At 42.8% G+C, this 24,194-nt stretch overlaps 1 protein-coding gene across 1 annotated transcript in view; it reads right to left on the bottom strand.

The window, feature by feature from the left end:
• Positions 1-24,194, bottom strand: part of EDIL3 (EGF like repeats and discoidin domains 3) — a 1,135,698-nt gene that overhangs the window by 211,863 nt on the left and 899,641 nt on the right. Inside the window, exon 8 of the mRNA XM_075325131.1 lies at positions 12,906-13,090. Coding sequence (XP_075181246.1) covers positions 12,906-13,090 — 185 coding nt within the window. The remainder of the gene's footprint in view (positions 1-12,905; positions 13,091-24,194) is intronic.

Below are 24,194 nucleotides of genomic sequence, written 5' to 3'. Positions count from 1 at the left end.
GCAGAGGTTTACTGCTCAGGGAAGCAGTGAGATTCCCGTTATCTCTGCACATTGTGAGACCGAGGATCCCGCCTCTATTTCCCAGAGGCAGGAGGGTGAGCATGTGCAATGCGTGGTGGGTCCTGATTCGCTCACTGACGTCACACGGCTTGATGACAAGGCTGGTGACGTGGTGAATCCTGACTGGCCAGGCTGGGACGTCGTGGACCCTGATTGGGTCAAGTCCGTCATCTCTGCCTCGCGCCCGCCGTCGGGTGGAGCTGCACCTCCTTAAAAGCTCCCCCTGCCATCATGGCGGCGCGCGACCGTCCTTCTATGTTTGGATGTCTGGCAGCGTGCTGCCACGCCACTGCTCAGGCATTACTGTCTCTTGTGGGCTTGGCCCTTGCTGCTCCGGCAGTACCTCGTTTGCAGGCCGTGTTCCTGCCTTGCTGCTCTGGCAGTACCCCCGTCAACAGGCCGTGTTCCTGTCCCAGGTGAGCTCCTCAAGTCTCCATTGGACTCACCTGGTTATTGAAAGCACACGTGCGTGGGCACCTCTGTGCTACCCTCGTGCCATATTCTCGTGACTTCCACTGGCACACGTGCGTGGGCACCTCTGTGCTTCCCCGTGCAAAAGGTACACCGAGCCGTGAGATCTGTGCCATACAACCCTCAGGGGTTAGGGCAGATCAGTGTACATAGATCGTCTGTGACATTCCAGACGATCGCTAGCAGCAACCCGCTCACTCTTCACCCACCATAGCGGCGGTCCCTTACACCGCACAGTGGACCTTGACCGGCGGAAGCAGTCCATTTCCCATCTTGGCACGCTTCCCCGGGTCCCCCTCGTAACAGATCTCCACCATTGATTCCTCTTCCGCCAGTAGGAGACGGAGTTTCCTCTCCTCGTCCATGGATGGAAAGTCCGGGGTATGAGCGGTAAATTTCTGGAAGTGGGAGGCCCTCACTGCTGAGTATTTGTCACAGTGCAGCAGGAAGTGCGCCTCGTCCTCCAGAGCCCCCTGCTGGCAGTGATGGCACAGTCTGTTCTCCCGCGGCTTGTATGTCTGTCGGTGCCGCCCTGTTTCCACCTCTAGGCTGTGGGCATTCAGTCTGTACAGGCTCAGGGTCTGCCTTTCTTTGGGGTGGCGTAACCTTTCCAGATATGGGGCCAGAGTGTAGTCCCTCTGTAGTGACCGGTAGATGGTGAGTTTCTGGGAGTTCTCTAACTCACTCTTCCAGTCCTCTATGTATTGCATCTTGCAGCTCTCTGAGATCTCTTTTATTTGGGCTTTTGTCAGGGTGTGTTGCTGACTTTGGCTGTACTGGCTGCCGCAGTTTCTGGCTTGCTCTGGGCTCCGTCTCAGCAGGGCTTTATGATGATAGGAGCTGAGGTTGCTATTCTGTATGTGTATGTATCTATTTATCTATCTATCTATCTATCCCTCTATCTATCTATCTGTCTATCTATCTACCTATCCCTCTACCCTCTATCTATCTGTCTGTCTATCTATCTATCTATATATCCCTCTATCTATTTATCTATCTATCCATCTATCTATCTCTCTTGTCCATCCATATCACATTTATCTATCTCTCTCGCCGTCCGTCCGTCCGTCCATCCATGCATCCATCTATCCATCTATCCATCATATTAATCTATCTATCTATCTATCTATCTATCTATCTATCTATCTATATAATAACTCTCTTACAACCTATCTACCATATTCTCCAGATTATAAGACGCATTTTTTTTCCCCAAAACTGGGGGTAAAATGCGGGTGCGTTTTATAATCCGGAAATGGTTTACTTTAGCTGCGGTGGTGGAGAAGGGTCACAGAGTCGGCGATAATGAGGGCTCGGAGGAGGGGGTGTCACTGCAGTGGAGCGTCTCAGGAGGATCACAGGACGGAGGGTTGGTGATGCGGCAGGTGCTATTGATCTGACAGCGAGATGCGGGCTTCATTGAATCGCCCACAGTCGACGAAATGGCCTTAAAAAAATGGCTGCAGTGGCGGCACGTGAGCAAATTGACGCAATGGACTTCAAGAAAATGGCCACAAAGTCTTATCTGCAAAAACACTGCCTCTGCAGCCATTTTCCTGAAGTCAATCTTGTCAACTGCGGGCAATTCAATGGAGCCAGCAGTCCGCCGGCAGATCAATGGCACCTGTTGCTGCAACACACGTGAGCCTGCAGTATCGTCGACTTTCCGTCCACTGACCGTCCTAACCCTCAACACCCCCTCCTCTGAGCTAGAGGCTGACCCTGCCTTTCGTGACCTTCCTGAGCCACTCCACCTCTTCCCTGGTGAGCTAATATAAGAGGCCCTAGGATTATAAGATGTAAGATGGACCCTCATTTTAACATTAAAAATTATTTTTTTGTATTTTCCTTCTCTACATTTGGAGTGCATCTTATAGTCTTATAAAACAAAAAATACGGTATCTATCTACAGTATCTATCTCTATCTCTTTATCTATCTATTTATCTATCTACAGTATCTATCTATCTATCTCCATCTCTTTATCTATCTATTTATCTATCTACAATATCTATCTATCTATCTCTATATCTATCTATCTATCTACAGTATCTATCTATCTCTCTATCTATCTATCTATCTACAGTATCTATCTATCTCTCTCTCTATCTATCTCTCTATCGCATCTGTCTCTTTATATTTATAAAGGATACCACGTATATAGTTCACCATAAGGTAATTACTGTAATTTATATGGAGTATGTGATCAAATCTCCGGACAGTCAATCATGACAGATATGATAGTACTTTGCCGTAACTGATGGCATGAAGCACAAATATTCCCAACTGAATGGTTCATGTAATGATAACTCTTTAGTTAATACATCACATCTTTCCAGCAGTAATAGAATCTTGTCTGATAGGAACACGTAACACACAGATTGAGATAGTCTTAGTAAATAGCCTCTTATACACAGGTTGGGAAATAAACCCCATTTAGGATTTACTAAGAACTCACTCTCTGTATTATGACAAAAAGGAAATCCTGAAGCAAAAAAAAACAAAAACTGATGCTGATATAAACATTATAAATATTATTCTGATTTTTTTTTTATTGATTTATTTTATTTCTGACAAGCATTTACAAGAAATGTATTTGCAAATTTAGGGTTGTCACAGTTCTGGCCATGTTAGCCAGACAGTTTTCCCTTACTATTCATGTTCTATTCCAGAAGCATGGACATCATATAATTGATGGTGGCGCCTCGAAGAAAAGACCTGGCTAAATTTGGTCCCATCCCCTAACAGTGAGTGCCCATGATCCGGACACGCTGCGTTATAGACACAGTGTTCTAATAATAATTTCTCTTGCAGAAACGCTAGTGTTCTCAGTGGAAGAACGCAGAATCTGTGCACTTGATCGGGATTCTGGGCGGAGCAGGTTTTCACATGCAAAAATATATTGACAAACTGTGTCTCAGAAAGCTGCAATATGTGTCAGTTTACACTGCATAGAAAATAAGCACAGTGGGTACAGGATTTCTATAAATCCCATCCACTGTGCTTGTACTGTACAACGCAGCAGTTTGGACTCAACGAAAACACACTGCGTCCAAAATGCTGCAAACATTAATCGAGTGGACATACCCTAAGCCATTGGGTGTTCTCCCACTTTCTAGGAAATCTGCACAGTTTACAAACAAGGTGGATTAGCCAAGGCACTTGCAAATGATTTAAAGGGGAAGGCAAAATGGCGTATTTCAATTTTTGCCCTCTTTTCTATCTACATCCTTTTTTCTTATTATAATGCTGGTAATATAACTGGTATTAAATGAAAGTGACCTTGAACAACATTTGCAAAGTTTCTATGGTTTCTCCATTTACTTCTCGTAAATTGTGATTCCCCTCTTCCCACATACATAGGGTCTTATGTAGCAACAAAATGCACCAGAATTGTGACATAATTTGCACCAAAAATTGCATTCAAAGAGTTACACGACATATATTATGTGTGGCATGTTATACCACTTGGCTGATATTAGAGTTTGTTTTTTTATAGAAAACGGGTATGCTTTAATGGAAGACGGAAAAGCCTAACGTGCAACACTATGCCAAAAAAGTGTCAAAATGTTGACTTACATTTTTGGTACAAAGTTAACCATCTAATAGATGTATAAATTTAAAGTCCATCTAGATAGACCAATAATTTGGAATATGTTCTACTAAGAACACTTGTTTATTGGCCAACCTAAAGAGCTGATAAATAATTAAAAAAAATATATATATATAAATATATTGAAGGCAAACAGGACAATTCCTACCGACAACAATATGTTCAATGCACACAGAACAACCATAGTAGCAATACAATAAGCAAAATTCTCATGCACTGTTGATGGTTTTTTTTTCATTCTCAGTAGGCCCTTCCATTAGGTCCAAAACAGTAGAAATCCAAAAGATACAAGGTACCAGAGAATGATCCTTAAAAAATTAAATCTTTAATCCATGATAGAAAAAGGTCACAACCCTAGAAAGACAAGACAATGTTTTGGCCATATCTGGGCTTTCTCAAGCCTAAAAATACAACTGTATCATTTAGGCTTGAGAAAGGACAGATGTGGCCGAAACGTTACCTTGTCTTTCTATGGTTGTGACCTTTTTGTGATCATATTAACAATCGTTTTATGTCCAGGAAAGTATGATTGGCCTGTCTAAAAGACTATTACTTGCATGTAGCCAATTTAAGGTCATTTAATAGGCTGAATTCGACCCATCAGAATAGGTAAACATTCTTAAAATACACCGGATTTATCAAACAGCATACATTTCTTTGATAGACTTGTCTAGTGTCAGTATGCACATTGTAAGAATTGGACACCATTGATAAATATGCTCCATTAATTATTACTATACTATGCAGTGGTGCTTGAAAGTTTGTGAACCCTTCCAAATTTCCAAATTTCTGCGTTAACAACCTAAAACTACATCAGATTTTTAGATGAGTCCTAAAAGTAAAAGTAAATAAAGAAAACCCAATCAAACAAATTAGTCAAAAATATAGGACATTGTATACAATTATTCAATATTAAATCTGTGAGTTGTAAAAGTCAGTAAACCTTTACTCTTAGTATCTGCTATGACCTCCTTGTCCAGCAATAATTGTATCTAATTATTTGTAATATTTGTTGACTAGTCCTCCCCATTAGCTTGGATGAATTTTAGCCCTTTCTTTCCTAAAAAACAGTTTGAACTCAGTTATGTTGAAGGGTTTACTCCCATAAACTGCTCACTTTAGGTCCTTTAACAGTATTTCTATAGGATTAAGGTCAGGACTTTCCAAAATGTTAGCTTTATTCTTCTTCTTTTGTAGAATAACTTGTTTGCTTTAAGTCATTGTCTTGCTGCATGATCCATTTTCTCTTGAAATTCAGCGCATGGACAGATATTCTTACATTTTTCTTTAGAATTTGCTAAAAAAAAATCAGAATTCATTATTTTCGCAATGATGGCTGATGGCAAGCTGAAATGGCCAAGATACTTGTTACGGTTGCTGCGAGCACTGGAGACTAAGTCCAGATGTCTTGCTACTGCACATGTGCGAGCGCTGGAGACTAAGTCCAGATTTCTTGCTACTGCACATGTGCGAGCGCTGGAGACTAAGTCCAGATTTCTTGCTACTGCACATGTGCGAGCGCTGGAGACTAAGTCCAATCTTGGAGCCATTGCACATGTGCGGGTGACATCATCGCTGACACGAGGTCACATGTCTCTGACACCTTCTATGCCGATTGGTCGCTGGTCATGTGCTTGTGACGTCTTGCTCGGTGATAGGCCAGCATGACGTCACTCCTGTCGTTCTGGCAGCGGATTGGCTCTGGTGTCCTCCATCTTGGATGAGGCACAGAGTCTATATAAGACCCTGACACACGCCGCATGGTGCTCAGTCCTCTTGGTTCATGCATATGAGTAGACGCTCTGTGCGCGTTCCTCTAGGCATTCCTCTGTCTATGCTAGGTGAGCGCTACCGGCAGGGTAGCGTTCTTATACCTTACAGCTTCGGCTGCTGTCCGTATCCTTACCTCTTAGGGGAGCGGACATAGGCAGGTGCCTGAGGCACATGGTCTGGCTGGGCCTTGTGATTCTACTCGTAGGTGGACGTTGCCGCTAGGGTAACGTTCCTTATACTGCGTCTGGCAGTTGTTCGTATCCTCGCACACTAGGGGAGCGAACAGAGGTAGGAGCTTTGTGCGGCTTACGCTGCTGTTCGTCTCTTTTGCACCACTAGAAGAGCGGACCTAGGCAGGTGCCATATCTAGTGGTTCGTGTCCTCGCACACTAGTGGAGCGAACGCAGGTAGGAGCTTTGTGCGGCTTACGCTGCTGTTCGTCTCTTTTGCACCACTAGAAGAGCGGACCTAGGTAGGTGCCATTTCGCACACATTGCCTTTGTCTCTGTGATTATTAACAGAGATCATTCCACACACCCTCCAAGTAAGGGAGGAATTGCTTTACTTACTTATTATATCCTTCTGTGAGTTAACAGAGGTATTGCACTCTGCCATAGTCTGCAGCAAAGTCTTTGCACGGTGGACCCTGACTGTCTGATACTCCTTTCAGTTATTATCAGACAGCCCCCCGTAACATTAGGACTGAGCCAAGGGTCTGGCAGTTATGGCAGAATATCAGCAGTTACACCGTTACATACAAGTACTTGAGTCACGGCTCAAGAGTATAGAGGATAAACCTCAGACCATGGTGACATCTGCACATGATCCTCGACTTGCTCTGCCAAACAGATATTCTGGCGATGCCAGATCATGTCGTGGTTTCATTAGTCAGTGTCAGATACACCTAGAGGTCAACTCTTCTCGCTTCTCTACGGAGAGGTCCAGAGTAGGCTTTATCATCTCCTTACTTCAGGACAAAGCCTTAGAATGGGCGACTCCCCTATGGGAGCGCTCTGATGTGGTTACTCTGAGACATCAAGACTTTCTTGATGCTCTTAAGGCGGTATTCATGGGTCCGCAGGTTACCCATGATGCGGCCCTGAGACTGTTAGATCTATCTCAGGGTTCGTTATCCACTAGTTCTTATGCCATTGCTTTTAGAACTCTGGTGGCAGAACTAGATTGGCCAGAGAAGGTGTTGATTCCTATCTTCTGGAGAGGGTTGGCAGGCTATGTCAAGGATGCCCTTGCTACTCGTGAGGTCCCTGCTTCTCTGGAGGACTTGATCACAGTAGCAACGAGGATCGATGTACGCCATAAGGAACGTAGACTCGAGGTCTCTTCCTCACGCCCTAAGCATCGGGCTATTCCAGTTGTTGAGGGTCCACTACCATCTTCCTCAGCATCTGAAACATCTCCCACTCCTATGGAGTTAGGTCATACGTCCTCCAGACTACGCAAGTCTGGTCCTCCTATATGTTACGTATGTCGTCAAGCTGGGCACTATGCCAACAAGTGTCCTAGTCGTCAGGGAAACTCCCTGGCCTAGTAACCATTAGAGGGGGGTTACTAGAGACGTCTTCTGCACCCTCTAAGTGTTGTATCCCAGGTCAGCTCTCGTTATCTGAGAATACATGGCCTATTATGGCTTTTGTGGATTCCGGAGCTGACGGGATTTTTGTGTCCTCAGGATTTGTAAAGGGACACAATATTCCCTCTATCATGTTAGAGGCGCCTATTCCTGTCCGTGTTGTTAATGGAACTATGTTGTCTGACTCCATTACATTGAGGACAGTTCCCTTGCGCCTTTCCCTGTCTCAGGGTCACATAGAGGAGATTTCTTTTCTTGTTTTGCCTGAGGGTATAGACGACGTCCTTCTGGGTCTTCCATGGCTTCGGACTCATGCTCCTCACATTGACTGGGAGTCTGACAGCATTATTAATTGGGGTTCGAAATGTCAGTCCCGATGTCTTCCCTTACCACCTAAGGTCGTTGCGGTTGCATCAACTGATCTCTCTCCCATACCTACACCCTATTTGGATTTCGCTGACGTGTTCTCCAAACAGGGTGCTGAGGTTCTTCCACCCCATAGGCCGTATGACTGTGCCATAGACCTTATCCCAGGTTCGGTTCCACCTAAAGGCAGGGTTTACCCCCTGTCGATACCTGAGTCGGAGGCCATGTCGACCTATATAAGAGAGAGCTTAGAGAAGGGGTTCATTCGTAAGTCTGTCTCTCCCGCGGGAGCTGGGTTTTTCTTTGTTCGGAAGAAAGAGGGTGATTTGCGTCCCTGCATAGATTACAGGGGTCTCAACGCAATCACAATAAAGAACAAATACCCATTACCTTTAATTTCGGAGCTCTTTGACAGACTGAGAGGAGCTCAAGTTTTTACGAAGTTGGATCTGCGGGGTGCGTATAACTTGGTACGAATTCGAAAGGGTGACGAATGGAAGACCGCTTTTAACACCCGAGACGGTCACTATGAATACCTCGTCATGCCTTTTGGGTTATGTAATGCACCCGCAGTATTTCAGGACTTCGTAAACGATGTGTTCAGGGATTTACTGTTATCCTCAGTAGTGGTGTATCTGGACGACATCCTGATTTTTTCTCCTGATCTGGAGACTCATCGTCAGGATGTTGTTCGTGTCCTTTCCCGTTTAAGGGAGCACTCATTGTTTGCTAAACTCGAGAAATGTGTATTCGAGCAGTCCTCATTGCCTTTTTTGGGTTACATTATCTCACAAGAGGGTCTGGCTATGGATCCTGCGAAGCTCTCTGCTGTCCTGCAATGGTCCGAACCTCATTCCTTGAAGGCGGTGCAACGCTTCTTAGGATTCATAAATTATTACAGGCAGTTCATACCCCATTTTTCTACTTTGGTGGCCCCTTTGGTGGCCTTGACTAAGAAAGGTGCTAATCCCAAAGCCTGGTCTACTGAGACATCTCAGGCTTTTGAGGCAGTAAAAAGACACTTTTCAACTGCTCCCGTTCTTCAAAGACCCGATGAGAGTAAGCCCTTCCTCTTAGAGGTTGATGCCTCTTCAGTGGGTGCTGGTGCGGTCTTGTATCAAAAGAACGGTGCAGGTAGAAAAAGGCCGTGTTTCTTCTTTGCTAAAACCTTTTCACCGGCAGAGAGAAACTATACCATTGGGGATAGGGAACTGCTCGCCTTGAGATTAGCCTTGGAGGAGTGGCGTCACTTGCTGGAAGGAGCGAAACATCCTTTCCAGGTCTATACAGACCATAAGAATCTGACGTACTTACAAACCGCTCAGCGTCTGAATCCTCGCCAAGCCCGCTGGTCCTTGTTTTTCTCCCGCTTTCACTTCTCCATCAACTATCTGTCTGGGAGTAAGAATAACAAGGCAGACGCCCTGTCTCGCTCTATGCTTTCTACCCAGGAAGAGATTGACGAACCTCGTCTTATCCTTCCCTCCAGGGTTTTTCATACGCTCTCCCCTGTGACGTTAGACCAAATCCCACCGGGCAAGACCTTTGTTCCGCCTGATCGACAGAATGATATACTGTCATGGGCCCACACCTCAAAGGTGGGTGGGCATTTTGGTATTAGGCGGACACGAGAGTTACTGGAGAGGTGGTATTGGTGGCCACACTTAGCCAGCCACGTCAAGAGATATGTCAGTTCCTGCTACTCGTGTGCTCGCAACCGTCCATTACGGCAGAGACCGGCTGGGCTCTTGCATCCTTTACCAGTGCCAGATAGACCATGGGAGGTGGTAGGCATGGACTTTGTGGGTGATCTTCCATGTTCACAGGGACATAGATTTGTGTGGGTCATTACGGACCATTTCTCCCGGATGGTTCATCTCGTACCGTTATCGAGAATCCCATCTTCCAGGGTACTAGCCAAACTATTCCTCAAGCATGTCTTTAGGCTTCACGGGATGCCAGATCGTATCATTTGTGATAGAGGCCCGCAATTTACTTCCCGTTTCTGGCGAGATCTTTGTAGCCTTCTGCAAATTGAGTTGAATCTCTCTTCGGCATACCATCCGGAGACTAATGGTTTGGTTGAACGTACCAATCAATCTATGATTATATACCTTCGACACTTTGTTGCTGAGAACCACGATAACTGGTCCTCCCTCCTACCCTGGGCAGAATTTGCCCTTAACAATTCGCTGGCTGAGGCCACTGGGCAGACACCGTTCGTACTCAATAATGGGCAACACCCTAGGGTACCAGTACCGTTTCCCGCTGCTGCACCTCCTCCTCTTGTGGCCGACTGGGCAACTAATGCCAGAGAGGTTTGGGATCGGACTCAAGAGTCGATCCAAGCAGCTAAGGACCGTATGAAGACGGTGTCCGATCGGTTTCGTCGCCCGGCTCCTGTCTTTTCTCCAGGGGACTTTGTGTGGCTCTCTGCAAAACACGTGAGACTTAGAGTGAGCTCTGTCAAATTTGCTCCTCGCTTCCTGGGTCCTTATGAGGTTCTTCGACAGGTAAATCCTGTAGTCTATCAATTGAAGTTACCTGTCCATCTTAGGATTCATGACAAATTCCATGTCTCACTGCTAAAGCCGGCTATTTTACCTCACGCTCGTGAAGTGCACTCTCCTGCCTCTGATTCCTCTCGCTCTAGCTATGAGGTACGAGCCATAGTTGGTTCTAAGATGGTTAGAGGGCGCAGGTTCTTCTTGATAGATTGGGAGGGCTATGGTCCGGAACATCGCTCTTGGGAGCCTGAGGAGGCTGTCCATGCTCCCGACTTAGTTGCCGATTACCTGCGTCGCCGGGAGGGGGGCCCTTGAGGGGGAGGTACTGTTACGGTTGCTGCGAGCACTGGAGACTAAGTCCAGATGTCTTGCTACTGCACATGTGCGAGCGCTGGAGACTAAGTCCAGATTTCTTGCTACTGCACATGTGCGAGCGCTGGAGACTAAGTCCAGATTTCTTGCTACTGCACATGTGCGAGCGCTGGAGACTAAGTCCAATCTTGGAGCCATTGCACATGTGCGGGTGACATCATCGCTGACACGAGGTCACATGTCTCTGACACCTTCTATGCCGATTGGTCGCTGGTCATGTGCTTGTGACGTCTTGCTCGGTGATAGGCCAGCATGACGTCACTCCTGTCGTTCTGGCAGCGGATTGGCTCTGGTGTCCTCCATCTTGGATGAGGCACAGAGTCTATATAAGACCCTGACACACGCCGCATGGTGCTCAGTCCTCTTGGTTCATGCATATGAGTAGACGCTCTGTGCGCGTTCCTCTAGGCATTCCTCTGTCTATGCTAGGTGAGCGCTACCGGCAGGGTAGCGTTCTTATACCTTACAGCTTCGGCTGCTGTCCGTATCCTTACCTCTTAGGGGAGCGGACATAGGCAGGTGCCTGAGGCACATGGTCTGGCTGGGCCTTGTGATTCTACTCGTAGGTGGACGTTGCCGCTAGGGTAACGTTCCTTATACTGCGTCTGGCAGTTGTTCGTATCCTCGCACACTAGGGGAGCGAACAGAGGTAGGAGCTTTGTGCGGCTTACGCTGCTGTTCGTCTCTTTTGCACCACTAGAAGAGCGGACCTAGGCAGGTGCCATATCTAGTGGTTCGTGTCCTCGCACACTAGTGGAGCGAACGCAGGTAGGAGCTTTGTGCGGCTTACGCTGCTGTTCGTCTCTTTTGCACCACTAGAAGAGCGGACCTAGGTAGGTGCCATTTCGCACACATTGCCTTTGTCTCTGTGATTATTAACAGAGATCATTCCACACACCCTCCAAGTAAGGGAGGAATTGCTTTACTTACTTATTATATCCTTCTGTGAGTTAACAGAGGTATTGCACTCTGCCATAGTCTGCAGCAAAGTCTTTGCACGGTGGACCCTGACTGTCTGATACTCCTTTCAGTTATTATCAGACAGCCCCCCGTAACAATACTCTATGATACTTCCACCACAGTACTTCACAGATCGTAGAAGATTTTTATGCCATAATGTACTGTTTTTGCTTTTCCTAAATACTGTATGTTTCTAATTTAAACATTTAAACAAAAAAACTACCTTGGTCTCATCATTCCACAAATCGTTATTCCAGTAGCTTTATATCTTGGCCAGGTGATCTTAAGCAATCTGCAGATGGACAGCAATGTTCTTTTTGCAGAATAGAGGCTTTCTATTTGCAATCCCGCCATGCTTACTATTGTTTTTCAGTGTACTTTTAATAGTAGGTACATAAACAGTAAAATTTACTAATGCGAGAGAGGACTTTAGTTGCCTAGCGGTTGCCATGGGTTTTTTTGTGACCTTGTAAACTATTATTTTGATCTTGGTCTTGAAATGGAGAGGGTAGTAACAGTCTTAAATTTACTCTATTTACACACAGTCTGCCTGACCTTGGATTGGTCGAGTCCAAACTCTTTAGAGATGGTTCTGGAACCTTTTCAACCTGATAAGCATCAACAACATTTCTTCTGAGGTCCTCATAAAATCTTGTTTGTGTCATAATATAGTTTCACAAATGTTTCGTGAAGATCGAACTATGGAATGCCCTACCACAAGAGGTAGTATTGGCAGATACTATAACAGCTTTTAAAAAAGGGCTGGATGATCTCCTCAGTACACACAGCATTGTTGGTTATAAATGACTTAGTGACAAAATGTAGAACTGGTGGAGGAAGGTTGAACTAGATGGACCTAGGTCTTTCTTCAACCTAAGTAACTATGTAACTATGTAACACATCCATGTTCTTTGAATAAAACAGGTTGCCTACTCGCACTTGATTGTAATCCCATTGATTTAAAACACAAGACTGTAATTTCACCTTCAAATCTTCTGTTTAGGTTCAAATATCTTTTATATATTTGTATACTTTGCTTGTTGAGTTTCTTATTATCTACATTTACAAATCTGATGTAGTGTTAGGTCATATTCATGCAGGAATATGGAACATTCTGAAAAGTTTACAAACTTTTAAAAATCACTGTCCATTGTAAACGTAAAAAGTTGTAGCAACAGAGGAAGAAACAATTACCTGTAACCACTGTGACTGATCACTTCTTCCAGAAGTCCAAGCATTCACCTTGCCTTGTTTATCTAGCCGAGCTTTCCTGCACTCCCAAGTGAACATGTCCATGTTCAACGTTCTGAAAACGCTGGAGGCTGTGATTTGGTAATCTTGTATATGTCCTGATTTCATTCCTAGTGGTTCCGAACAGCCTGTAAAAGCATCAAGCAGAACAGATGATAACAATGGCTTACAAGAAAACAAACATATTTGTGTTCTTTAAAATCTATGAACTCTGCTGGGAGAAAAGGGGGTTTTATTGCAGCGGTAGAGCAGATTAAATGAAATGAAGTATTGTCTCTAGAAAGACCCTGAGATGGTGAATATGAAAAGGCTTAATCATAATTGCCTCAGGAAAGAGTCTAAATAAAATGAGCTATTTCTCCGGTACTACAGTACGAGCTCCTGCATGATGCTCACAATTATTCTCAGAAGATAACATTATTTCGCCTGGTGCTGTAGCTTAGAATTGGAAATCTTTACTTTAGCTGAGAACAGATATGAACTTACTTTATTTAGACTTTATATATCATTTTTCTCTTAATTCATACAAAAACTAAAACCACTCAGTCTTACTCTTGGCTGAGAGCTACAATACGTTTCGGTATCATGCACACACTGGAATTTAAAGTACATTTTTATTTCTTATTATACAAAGGAAATGTTTGATTGATTTCACAAAAGAAAAGAAAAAAAAGAAGTTATTTAAACAGTCTGGAAAGTAAACACCACTGAAAGAACCAGTGAAATTTAGGAACAAAAACAATATAAGGACTTGTAGACGTCTAAGCATTTTGTAGAACTTTTGTAAAAGCATTGAAAATTTTGACTAGTGTTAACCCTCTCGATAGAGATGATCAGGTTGACCCACTGTGAGTCAACTTTGAGTCAAATTTCCTCAAATTTGCAGGTCCTGGTGAATTAAAACAAATTATGTATGGATTAAATAAAAAAAGCAACATTTCACACATTGCTGAATATTGATTAGCCAAAAAGTGGGCTTAGTTGTACCCTTCCTCGTAATGTCTTACAGCTATCACATTACATGGTCAAGCCAATAGCAGGGGACTGTAATAGGCAATATAATAGATATATATAAGCAATCGGCAACTGTAGCAGGCAAAATAATAGGGGCAAAAATAGTAGTGGACATTTTAGGATCTTTAAGCTGAGGGATAGGACGTGATTGATCATAGCTCATAAAAACATATAGGGATAAGAAAGCTTAAATACATAAATCTGATTGCGGTGTATTGCTGCAACACTGAACAACACAGAAAATGATCGTGGCAGTTAGAGATGAGCAAACCTTTGGAAGTTGATTTTGGCAGGTACAATCGAACTTTAAAACAGTCAATAATTGGGCAGTTAGTGGTTCCTCCCATATGTACCCAGCCATAAGCAATTCCGAGGGAGGGTGGGAGGGGTATTTAATCTTTTTTGTGTGTGTGCGCGCTACATCTGATCACAATGATTTTACCACAAATGTGAGCTGTTCAAACACTGCAAGCGGCTCACACAGAGCTGACCATAACTCATACCTAAGCACAGGGCTGAGCATCACTCATACCTAAGCACAGGGCTGAGCATCACTCATACCTAAGCACAGGGCTGAGCATCACTCATACCCAAGCATAGTGATGCTCACTTGAGTAGTTTGCACTCATAACTCACTTGAACTTCAAACCCAAACTTTAATTTTTTTGGAAGTCAGTTTCAGAACCCGAACTCCGAACCTCAGGTTCACTCATCTCTAGTGGCAGTCTCAATGTGTGAATAATAATTCACAGATTCAGGAGACAGGGAGGTGCTCGACCATCAAAGTTTGTATGACTGAATTGATTGATCCTTGATATTCTGCATTTCAGAAACTTAACAACTATCCACAAATTATATAAATATTTGTTTCTTTTTGAAAAAGTTTTTTTTTATATAATACAAAAGTAAAAATTTCAACATTCTAGAAATGTAAATGAAACAGTTTGGTGCGCATGGTTTAAAAAAAAATGTTTAATTCCTCTGCAGACTTATCGTAACACTCAATACAGTTGCCTGTTGCAGATACTTGCTTTTGGGACGTGAATACATAATATTTCTTGCACCATCCTATTTGGTATATGTGTGTTATTTTTTTTAATTTTTTTAAAGTCTTTAAAAAAGGACATATTTTCATTTTTGTATGACTGTTCTACTAGTCCAATTTAGCAATCATACCTTCCATGGTAAAACTGGATGCCGCTGCCGTAAACCTATGCGTACTTACCTAGCAACATTATATTTTCAGCTAGGGCAATGTTTTTGTAAAGGTGGGGCTAATTAAAAAAATATAAATAAGGTTAACTTTTTACATAATTGTTTTACTAGTGTAATATAACAACAGTACACATCACAACAACACTGCTGCCTGTTGCAGCATGCACCTGAGTGGCGATGAAAATGTTTAGGGCTAGACAACTTTTGCTGAATGGGAGCCAGAATTGTAACAGAAATGTAAAAAAAAAATACAAAGATACAAAAAAAGGTTAACGTTTTGCAAAACTGTTTACTAGTCCAATTTGGCAACCGTACACCCCAGAACAATCCTGCGGGCTGTTGCTGCATTTGCAAGCCATGTACCTACCTCCTGGCATTTGTTTTTATGTTGATCTTTTTTTGGCAGGGGAATAAATCTGCTGGGTGTAGGCTGTAGCAATATACACAGCAGAGGTGATGTACAACTCAAATATCCTCAGAGACAAAACATGTTGCTTAGTGTGACGGTACCTTTAGTGGAGAAGACTGCCTTTCAAGAAATGGTGTGCAATTGTCTTTGCTGCAATATATCCAGATGCCAAGATTAGTCATTAGGAACAACTGCGGAATCAACACTATCACCTCCCTTGTATTTATGTTGGAAAAACACTCTCCAGAATGTAAGAAGGATGGAGGAAGATCAACAATTTGTACATGTTCACCAGCACCCAAAGTGTATTTGGGACCCTCAAGGCTAGAGTTAGGCTATGGGGGCACTTTGCGTTTTTACCTGCGTTTCCGCAGCGTTTTGAACTGCAGCGTTTTAATGACAAAAGGCGTGTGTTTTGATTTTCAAGCAAAGTTTATTGGAAATGGGAATTTCTTGTGCGCACTTTGCTGTTAAAACCGCTGCGTTTAATTTGCATATTTTTGGGCAAAAACTCAGCATTTAAAGAAGCAGCATGTCAATTGTTTTTGCCATTTGGGCAGCGTTTTGCTAACACTTAAGTCAATGAGAAGTTGCAAAACGCAATCTACATCAAAATTCTAGTATTTTATATGCTTTTTTGATGCAGAAAACATGCTTTTTGGACCAATTAATTGCCTGCATTTTTGGCAAAATATTAGTGGCATGATATGTTCCTTTACACACATACATAGTCCGACAATTAAATTTAAGAAAATCCATAAATAAATGTAGTTTTATGCATAATTATTATCACAAAGTTATCATTTTAATAAAATAAGCCATTTTTTGATTGATAATAATCTTGATATTTGTTATCATTTTTTTCCTTTTTTGTCATAGTGTTTGAATGTTTAAACTTTATTTAGCATTGTATTTGTAGTCAAAACGCATATGAGTTTAAGCAGTGAAAAAGCATGTAAATCGCAGTAAAAACGCAAGCGTATTTATAGCGTTTTGATGGTCAAAACCAACTTTGGCAAAAATCATTTCTGCCAGAGGATGCGTTTAGAACTGCAACTACCTCGACGCAAAGTGCGCATATAGCCTAAAGCCCGCTTTACACGCTACAACATATCTAACGATGTGTTGGCGGGGTCACGTCATAAGTGACGCACATCCGGCATCGTTAGTAGTGTTATAGCGTGTGACAGCTACGTGCGACTGTGATTGAACATAAAACCGTTCATCGCATACACGTCGTTCATATCCTAAAAATTGCACATCGGGTTGTTCAATGTTCCCGAGGCAGCACACATCGCAGTGTGTGACACCCCGGGAACGATGAACAGATCTTACCTGCGTCCCGCCGGCAATGCGGAAAGAAGGAGGTGGGCGATATGTTTACGTCCCGCTCATCTCCGCCCCTCCGCTTCTATTGGCCGGCTGCCGTGTGACGTCGGTGTGACGCCGAACGTCCCTCCCATTCCAAAAAGTGGATGTTCGCCGCCCACAGCAAGGTCGTATGGAAGGGTAAGTACGTGTCCCAGCTTTTAATCGATTGTGCGACACGGTCAACAAATTGAACATGCAGCACATACGATGGGGGCGTGTCACATCGCATACGATGTTGTATGCTTAATTGAGAGGTGTAAAGCAGGCTTTACACTCAGCAGGATGTCAAAGATTAGGAGGAGGAGGAGGAGCAAATGCAGGTGGATATGGAGGGGTACATTAAGTTAGCACAAGCAGAAGATGAGGCTGACAGTATGAAAGCAACAATGACAATGATGACAATGGTCATGGCAACTAACCATTGCAGTGGGGTGTGAAATTTGAACCAAAGGAGCCCTTGATTGTACTAGTGAGCATGCAAGTTGTATGCTGGAATGCTTGTGGTTTGCCAGGCTTGGATTGGATAGACAAGCTTCTAGAACTTAGTTTTTTAAAGCAAAATGTGTAATTTTTTTCCAGGTTTCTGTAAGAGAGGTCAAACTGACATGTTATAGACCAACTGTTTTCCATGCTCGGTGATAATTTTACAGAGCCGATCAGGAGACCCATGTCTTCTTCTCACAGAACCAATACTATCTTGTCTGTGCTAACATTAGAGTTTCAACAAATAGCTGAAACAGCAGCAATGAGTGCAGTATATCTGACTTGATGGATCAGAAGTTTTATATGCCACTGCACCAATCTGAAGCACTTCATCAAACACATGCATTGATTGAGCAGCCAGGCCGTCGTTGTCGTCGTCGTTATGTGTGACACCAGCTTTACTCTGTCCATTCTCTGACACCTGATACCTTAAGCTTTAATCCCCTGGACTTCTAGCTCAGCAGATTGGAACAGTGGTAAGGACAGTCACAGTTTGCTTTGGGTGTTTAGTAATTTTCAGCTTCCATTGATACATGGTGTCTTTACTGTAGTGTAGGAGAGGGTATTCAGTATGGCTGGTGACTTGGTTACACCCAAGGGTACCATGTTATCATCGCCAAGCATGGAAAATCTTACATTTGTTAAAACGAATAAGAAATGAATTGTTGCCAACTTTTATTCACCTAATGATGCCAATGATTACATTGGTTGTGCCATCTGCCCGCCTGTCTGTATTTTGTCATCTATACTTTGAGCTGCTAAAAGTGTTCATAGATGGCTTACGCTAAGCAAAGCATCAACTCTATTGCTAGCCATTCATTGTCGCACATCTCATAGCCTGCAACTTCATATTTTTAAACATTATGGCCTCTGCTATACCACACAGTCATGCCAGCCACATTTCCTAGCTGCCCACTGTGTTTAATATTGCTATTCCGGCTCTAGGCTGTTAAACATTTCCTTGCTTGGTTCATTATATATTTATATCTTGGGTCTTCTGCCACTGCACAACCACACAAGTGACACATCTCCTACCTGCTCACTGTTTTCTATAGTGATTTAGTGTACTGCTGCTGCCTGGGCTTTTGCATGCACAAAACTACTGGATATCTTTTTGACTCTTCCATCCTATTCTATACTGTGATTTTGCTGCCACTAGAGGCCCACATACAACTCTTGTGCTTGTCCAGTGTGTTGTATAGCTATACTATTGCTTGGGAGTGTACTATCCTTATGCTACACAAAAGTGATTCCCAAAATAAGATAATTCTTTTGCGGCTTGTTGACAAGCAATCAGGGCCAGCCTTAAGCTGGGTTCACACACAACGACAACAACGACGTCGCTGTTACGTCACCATTTCCTGTGACGTAACAGCGACCTTAGATGATCACTAGTAAGCTGTCAAGCATGTAATTTTAAGCAGCGATGGAACAGCAATCATAGCAACCTCGACGGTCGTTGTGCGGTGTGACACGCGTCGCTAAGCGACGACTCAGACCTTGATAGAGGCGTGGTGTTTACCCCTAGACATGTTTTGTGTTGCCTCTTTTCACGCCCCTCTGTTCCAATTGGTGATCGCTACAGCGCCTTTGTGTTGCCTTTTTTCACGCCCCTCTATTCCGATTGGTGATCACTACAGCGGCGCTTGATTGGGTGACCGTGCCAAACAAAGGAAGATGCAGTAGTGCTTTCATTCATTCTATTTCATTTCATTCAGATCCACAAAGAACGACACACTAGCAACACCAGAAAGAGAATCTACTATGTGGAACAAAGAATGGAACTTAAAGAATGAAATCACTGTAACGCCTTCAGCAAGGTACTCAATCGGAACGCTGTTGTAACCACTAATCGGAGTCGTAGGGGCGTTGCAAAATACACCGCAAAAACAAGCCCTTGTCCTGCCTTCAGTCCTACATCACTGCCTTCAGCGTCGTCGCGACCGTCGCTGCTGCGGTGTCAAACACAAGGATGCTGAGCTTATCATCATGGCGCAGCGGGATAGCAGCGATCAAAAAATGACCTGGAATATTCAGGAGCGAGCAGCGATTTCGCAGCAGGGGTCTGATCGTTGTCACCCACAGCGACGTCACTGTTGAGGTTGTTGCTACGTCACAGAAAATGGCGACTTAGCAGCGATGTCGTTGTTGTCGTCGCTGTGTGTGACACCACCTTTAGACTGAATGCAACCCTATTCAAAAATCCTCTTTGATGCTTCCCACCTCATTATTTGTTTACTTAGAATGACATGAGCATGCATGTTTCTATGTGATAGGAACCCCTACACAGTATATGGAGAAGTGATCTGCTCCACTTTTGGCTGCAGAGAGAAATGTGTAAATGACAGCTGAACATTGGGGTGACAGACTCCAAGGATAAGGATATGCCATCAATGTGTAAATACTCGTCAACCTCTTGTCCCAAGCTTAACTATCAATAGAATTGTCAATCCAGTAGAGGAAAAAATCAGGTATATGCCACGCTAAAACTCCATTGAGTATTGATGAAATGATTCCTTTATTGTTTGTATTGGTCTACGCGTTTTCAGATACATCCCATCTCCTTCATCAGGACATATAAAGGAACAGTGAACAGTTTTTCACTGTTCCTTTGTATGCCCTGATTAAGGAGACGGAAACGCCTAGACCTATACAAACAATAAAGGAATAATTTCATCAATATTGAATGGAGTATTAACGTGGCATATACCTGATTTCTTGCTCTACTGGATTGACAATCTACACTTCGAGGCTGCAGCTAATGCCACTATATGCTTTACAGGGGTTGTGACTCTCACAACCTCAAAAGGTGAGTTCCTTCTTCCTGTTTATTTATTTTTTATACCGGATAAGACCCTATTGCGCTCTCCTTCCACAGTACCCATTCTCATGTATCGACAGTGATGCACGTTTTATGTTTATTTAGAAGTCTGTAGTCAAATAGAGCAACTGCAAACTTTTAGCAAAAAACTGGACAACCACTGCAGCTGCACTGAATCATACTGTTGAAGTGCGCATGACACCGGATGACAAACCTGAGTTGGGTTTTTATTGGTAAGATTTTGGGATACATAACATTTTTTTATCACTTCCAATATAAGGCTGAACACCTATGATGGGAATTCTATGTAAATCCCACAAAAATGGGATTCAGACAAAAACTCCCAATGGAATCACTCATTGTAATGAGGGAGATGGAGACACTTTGGACTTTGTTTGGCATTTTTGCTGCTGGTATCCATCTTTTTAGGCATGCACACAACTTTGGTCGACCACACTTGGGCACTAAAGACACATAAAATGATAGGACACCTCCAGGACAGAGACCAAACATACTCCAAATTGGCACAATCTGCCTCATTGTAGTAGGGGTTTTGGTATTTACACGGAAACCCTGGTGCAAGTGCTCAGAGGACAGCCCAGGATAAATGTGAACTGAGAATCATTTTCAATGTTTGGGAGGTAGAATGAACAAACAGACATCAGTACAATAATAGTTCTGTTTTTGAATTTTGTGCGGTTCTTTGCACAAAATTAGTGGTAAGACGGCTTTATTCTTTGGGTCGGTACTATTAAAGCACTATCAGATTTACATAGATTTTTTATGTTTTCCTACTACCACACAGTCAAAATCCTTTTTTTATAATTGTAACTATTTATTTTTTGGCTTACATATGACCTATACATTTTTAAGGAAAAAAAAGAAATAAATAAGTATATATATATATATATATATATATATATATATATATATATATATATATATATATTCGCTACAGTTGAAAAGTTTGGGGTCACAGACAATTTTATCTTTTTCATGAAAAATCATACTTCTATTTATCAACTGAGTTGCATAATGAATAGAAAATATAGGCCAGATATTGAATAGGTTAGAAATAATGATTTTTATTTCAAATAATAATTTTCTCCTTCAAAATTTGCTTATGTCACAGAATGCTGCCTTTGCAGCAATTCCAGCTTTGCAGACCTTTGGCATTCTAGCTGTTAATTTGCTGAGGTAATCTGGAGATATTTCATTCAATGCTTCCAGAAGCCCCTACCACAAGTTGGTTTGCCTTTATGGGCACTTTTTGTGTACCTTACGGTCAAGCTGTTCCCACAACAGCTCAATAGGGTTGAGATCTGGTGACTGGGCTGGCCACTCGGTTACAGATAGAATACCAGCTGCCTGCTTCTTCCCTAAATAGTTCATGCATAATTTGGAGGTGTGCTTTGGGTCATTGTCCTCTTGTAGGATGAAATTGGCTCCAATCAAGCACTGTCCACAGGGTATGGCATGGCGTTGCAAAATGGAGTGATAGCCTTCCTTATTCAAAATCACTTTTACCTTGTACAAATCTCCCACATTACCAGCACCAAAGCAACCCCAGACCATCACAATACCTCCACCATGCTTGACAGATGGCGTCAGGCACTCTTCCAGCATCTTGTCAGTAGTTCAGCGTCTCACAAATGTTCTTCTGTGTGATCTAAACACCTCAAATTTTGATTCTTCTGCCCATAACACTTTTTTTCTAATCTTTCTGTATCCAATGTCTGTGTTCTTTTGCCCATATTAATCTTTTCCTTTTATCAGCTAGTCTCAGATATGGCTTTTTCTTTGCCACTCTGCCCTGAAAGCCAGCATCCCGGAGTCACCTCTTCATTGTAGTCATTGACACTGGCATTTGGTGGGTACTATTTAGCTGCCAGTTGAGGACCTGGTAGGAATCAATTTCTCAAACTAGAGACTCTAATGTATTTGTCTTGTTGCTCAGTTGTGCAGTGGGGCCTCCAACTTCTCTTGCTACTCTGGTTAGAGCCTGTTTGTGCTCTCCTCTGGAGGGAGGGAAAATAAGATGCTCGCCCTGTCCAATAATCCTCCCTCCTGTCCACTACCTACCGCGGGGATCGGCACCCTGATATCTGCGAAAATGGCGCCCCCACTCAGCGGTGGCTGACCCTATATTATCCCTGAATTGACCCTCAATAAGGTGGTGAAAAAGGGATACCCCTTATCCTGACAATATGCTGTCCTGAAATCGATTGGCAAGCCTTATATCAAGCCTCCTGATGATCCGTGTCCGGAGAAACGCGTTGAGGTGAAACTGGGGCAATTCTGGGACACGCACATGAAACCCCCCCACACGATAAGTGTTTGATTGAATTTTTTTACTAACCTGCATGATTATAATTGGTTGATCTATGCAATTGCACGTGGTACGCATTGACACTTCATCCTACATATGAGCAGACTGGCTGGTTGTACCAGTTAGCACCTGAAGCCAGGCCTTGTTCATATTTCTGTACACTCTATTTGCACTATGCACCTTTCCATGCACTTTATTCAATTTGCATACCAAGTAGTCATTTTGGGTATCTAATGTACGCATTTTGTTATTGATACTCTTGGTCCCTGGGGTCATATAGGACTATACATCCATTGTATCGGATACATTTTTTGGTCTATATTATCACCCCAGAATCACCAGCAACGATTGAGGTTAGTCTGAACCTGGTGTTCATGTGTGGTTGTTCCAGTCTATCTGTCCACTGAGTATGAGTGTGCCCTACCTATGACCCTTGACTCTATCTATTTTTCACCACCTTATTGAGGGTCCATTCAGGGATAATATAGGGTCAGCCACCGCTGAGTGGGGGCGCCATTTTCACAGATATCAGGGTGCCGACCCCCGCGGTAGGTAGTGGACAGGAGGGAGGATTATTGGACAGGGCGAGCATCTTATCTTCCTCCCTTTATTTTCCCTTCTTAAGTATTTTGCACAAGGGTTGTGGATTTTAATAAGTATTAATAAAATTGAATTTTTAAAGGGTTATATAATTTGTTATGCAACACCCCCTTTTTCATATAGTTTCTCCTCTGGAGGGAGTAGCACACACCATTGTAGATAATCTTCAGTTTCTTGGCCATTTCGCGCATGGAATATCCTTCATTTCTAAGATCAAGAATAGACTGTCAAGTTTCACATGAAAGTTTTCTTTTTCTGGCCATTTTGAGAGTTTAATGGAACCAACAAATGTAATGCTCCAGATTCTCAACTAGCTCAAGGGAAGGTCAGTTTTATAGCTTCTCTAATCAGCAAAACTGTTTTCAGCTGTGCTAACATACTTGCACAAGAGTTTTCATGGAATTACTAAACATCTATTAACCTTCTCATACAGTTAACAAAGACAATATACCATTAGAACACTGGAGTGGTGGTTGTTGGAAAGGTGCCTCTATACAGCTATGTAGATATTACATTAAAAACCAGACGTTTTGAAGCTAGAATAGTCATTTACCACATTAACAATGTATAGAGTGTATTTCTGTTTAATTTAATGTTGGCTTCATAGAAAAAAAATGGTTCAGGTCGGTACAGAAGCAGTGATACCAATTATATGCATTTTTTGTTTATTTTTCTTTTAACACAAAGGCTGCATTTTTACTGTTAGAATGGGTTTTTGTTATTTTTGTGCGATTTTTTTTTAAACTTTCTTTTAAAATTTTATTTAATTTTATTTTTTTTACTTTTTTCACTTAATCCCACTGTGGGACACTCTGATCACTGATCTCATGCATTGCAGTACTCGTGTACTCTGCAGAGAGAAGAGGACGTGTTCATAAAAATTTAGAGTAATTGTTTAGTCATTTTTTAGAATATCAAACGTAGCGTACTCCAAAAAAGGAATAGTTTTTTTTTACCCTTCTTGAGAAGCCATTGCTCCTTTAATTTCAT

The sequence above is a fragment of the Anomaloglossus baeobatrachus genome, chromosome 1 (genome assembly GCF_048569485.1).
Source record: "Anomaloglossus baeobatrachus isolate aAnoBae1 chromosome 1, aAnoBae1.hap1, whole genome shotgun sequence".
Classification (NCBI taxonomy): Eukaryota; Metazoa; Chordata; class Amphibia; order Anura; family Aromobatidae; genus Anomaloglossus; species Anomaloglossus baeobatrachus.
Note: the sequence above shows the minus strand (reverse complement) of the source record. Positions and strands in the feature narration are given on the sequence as shown.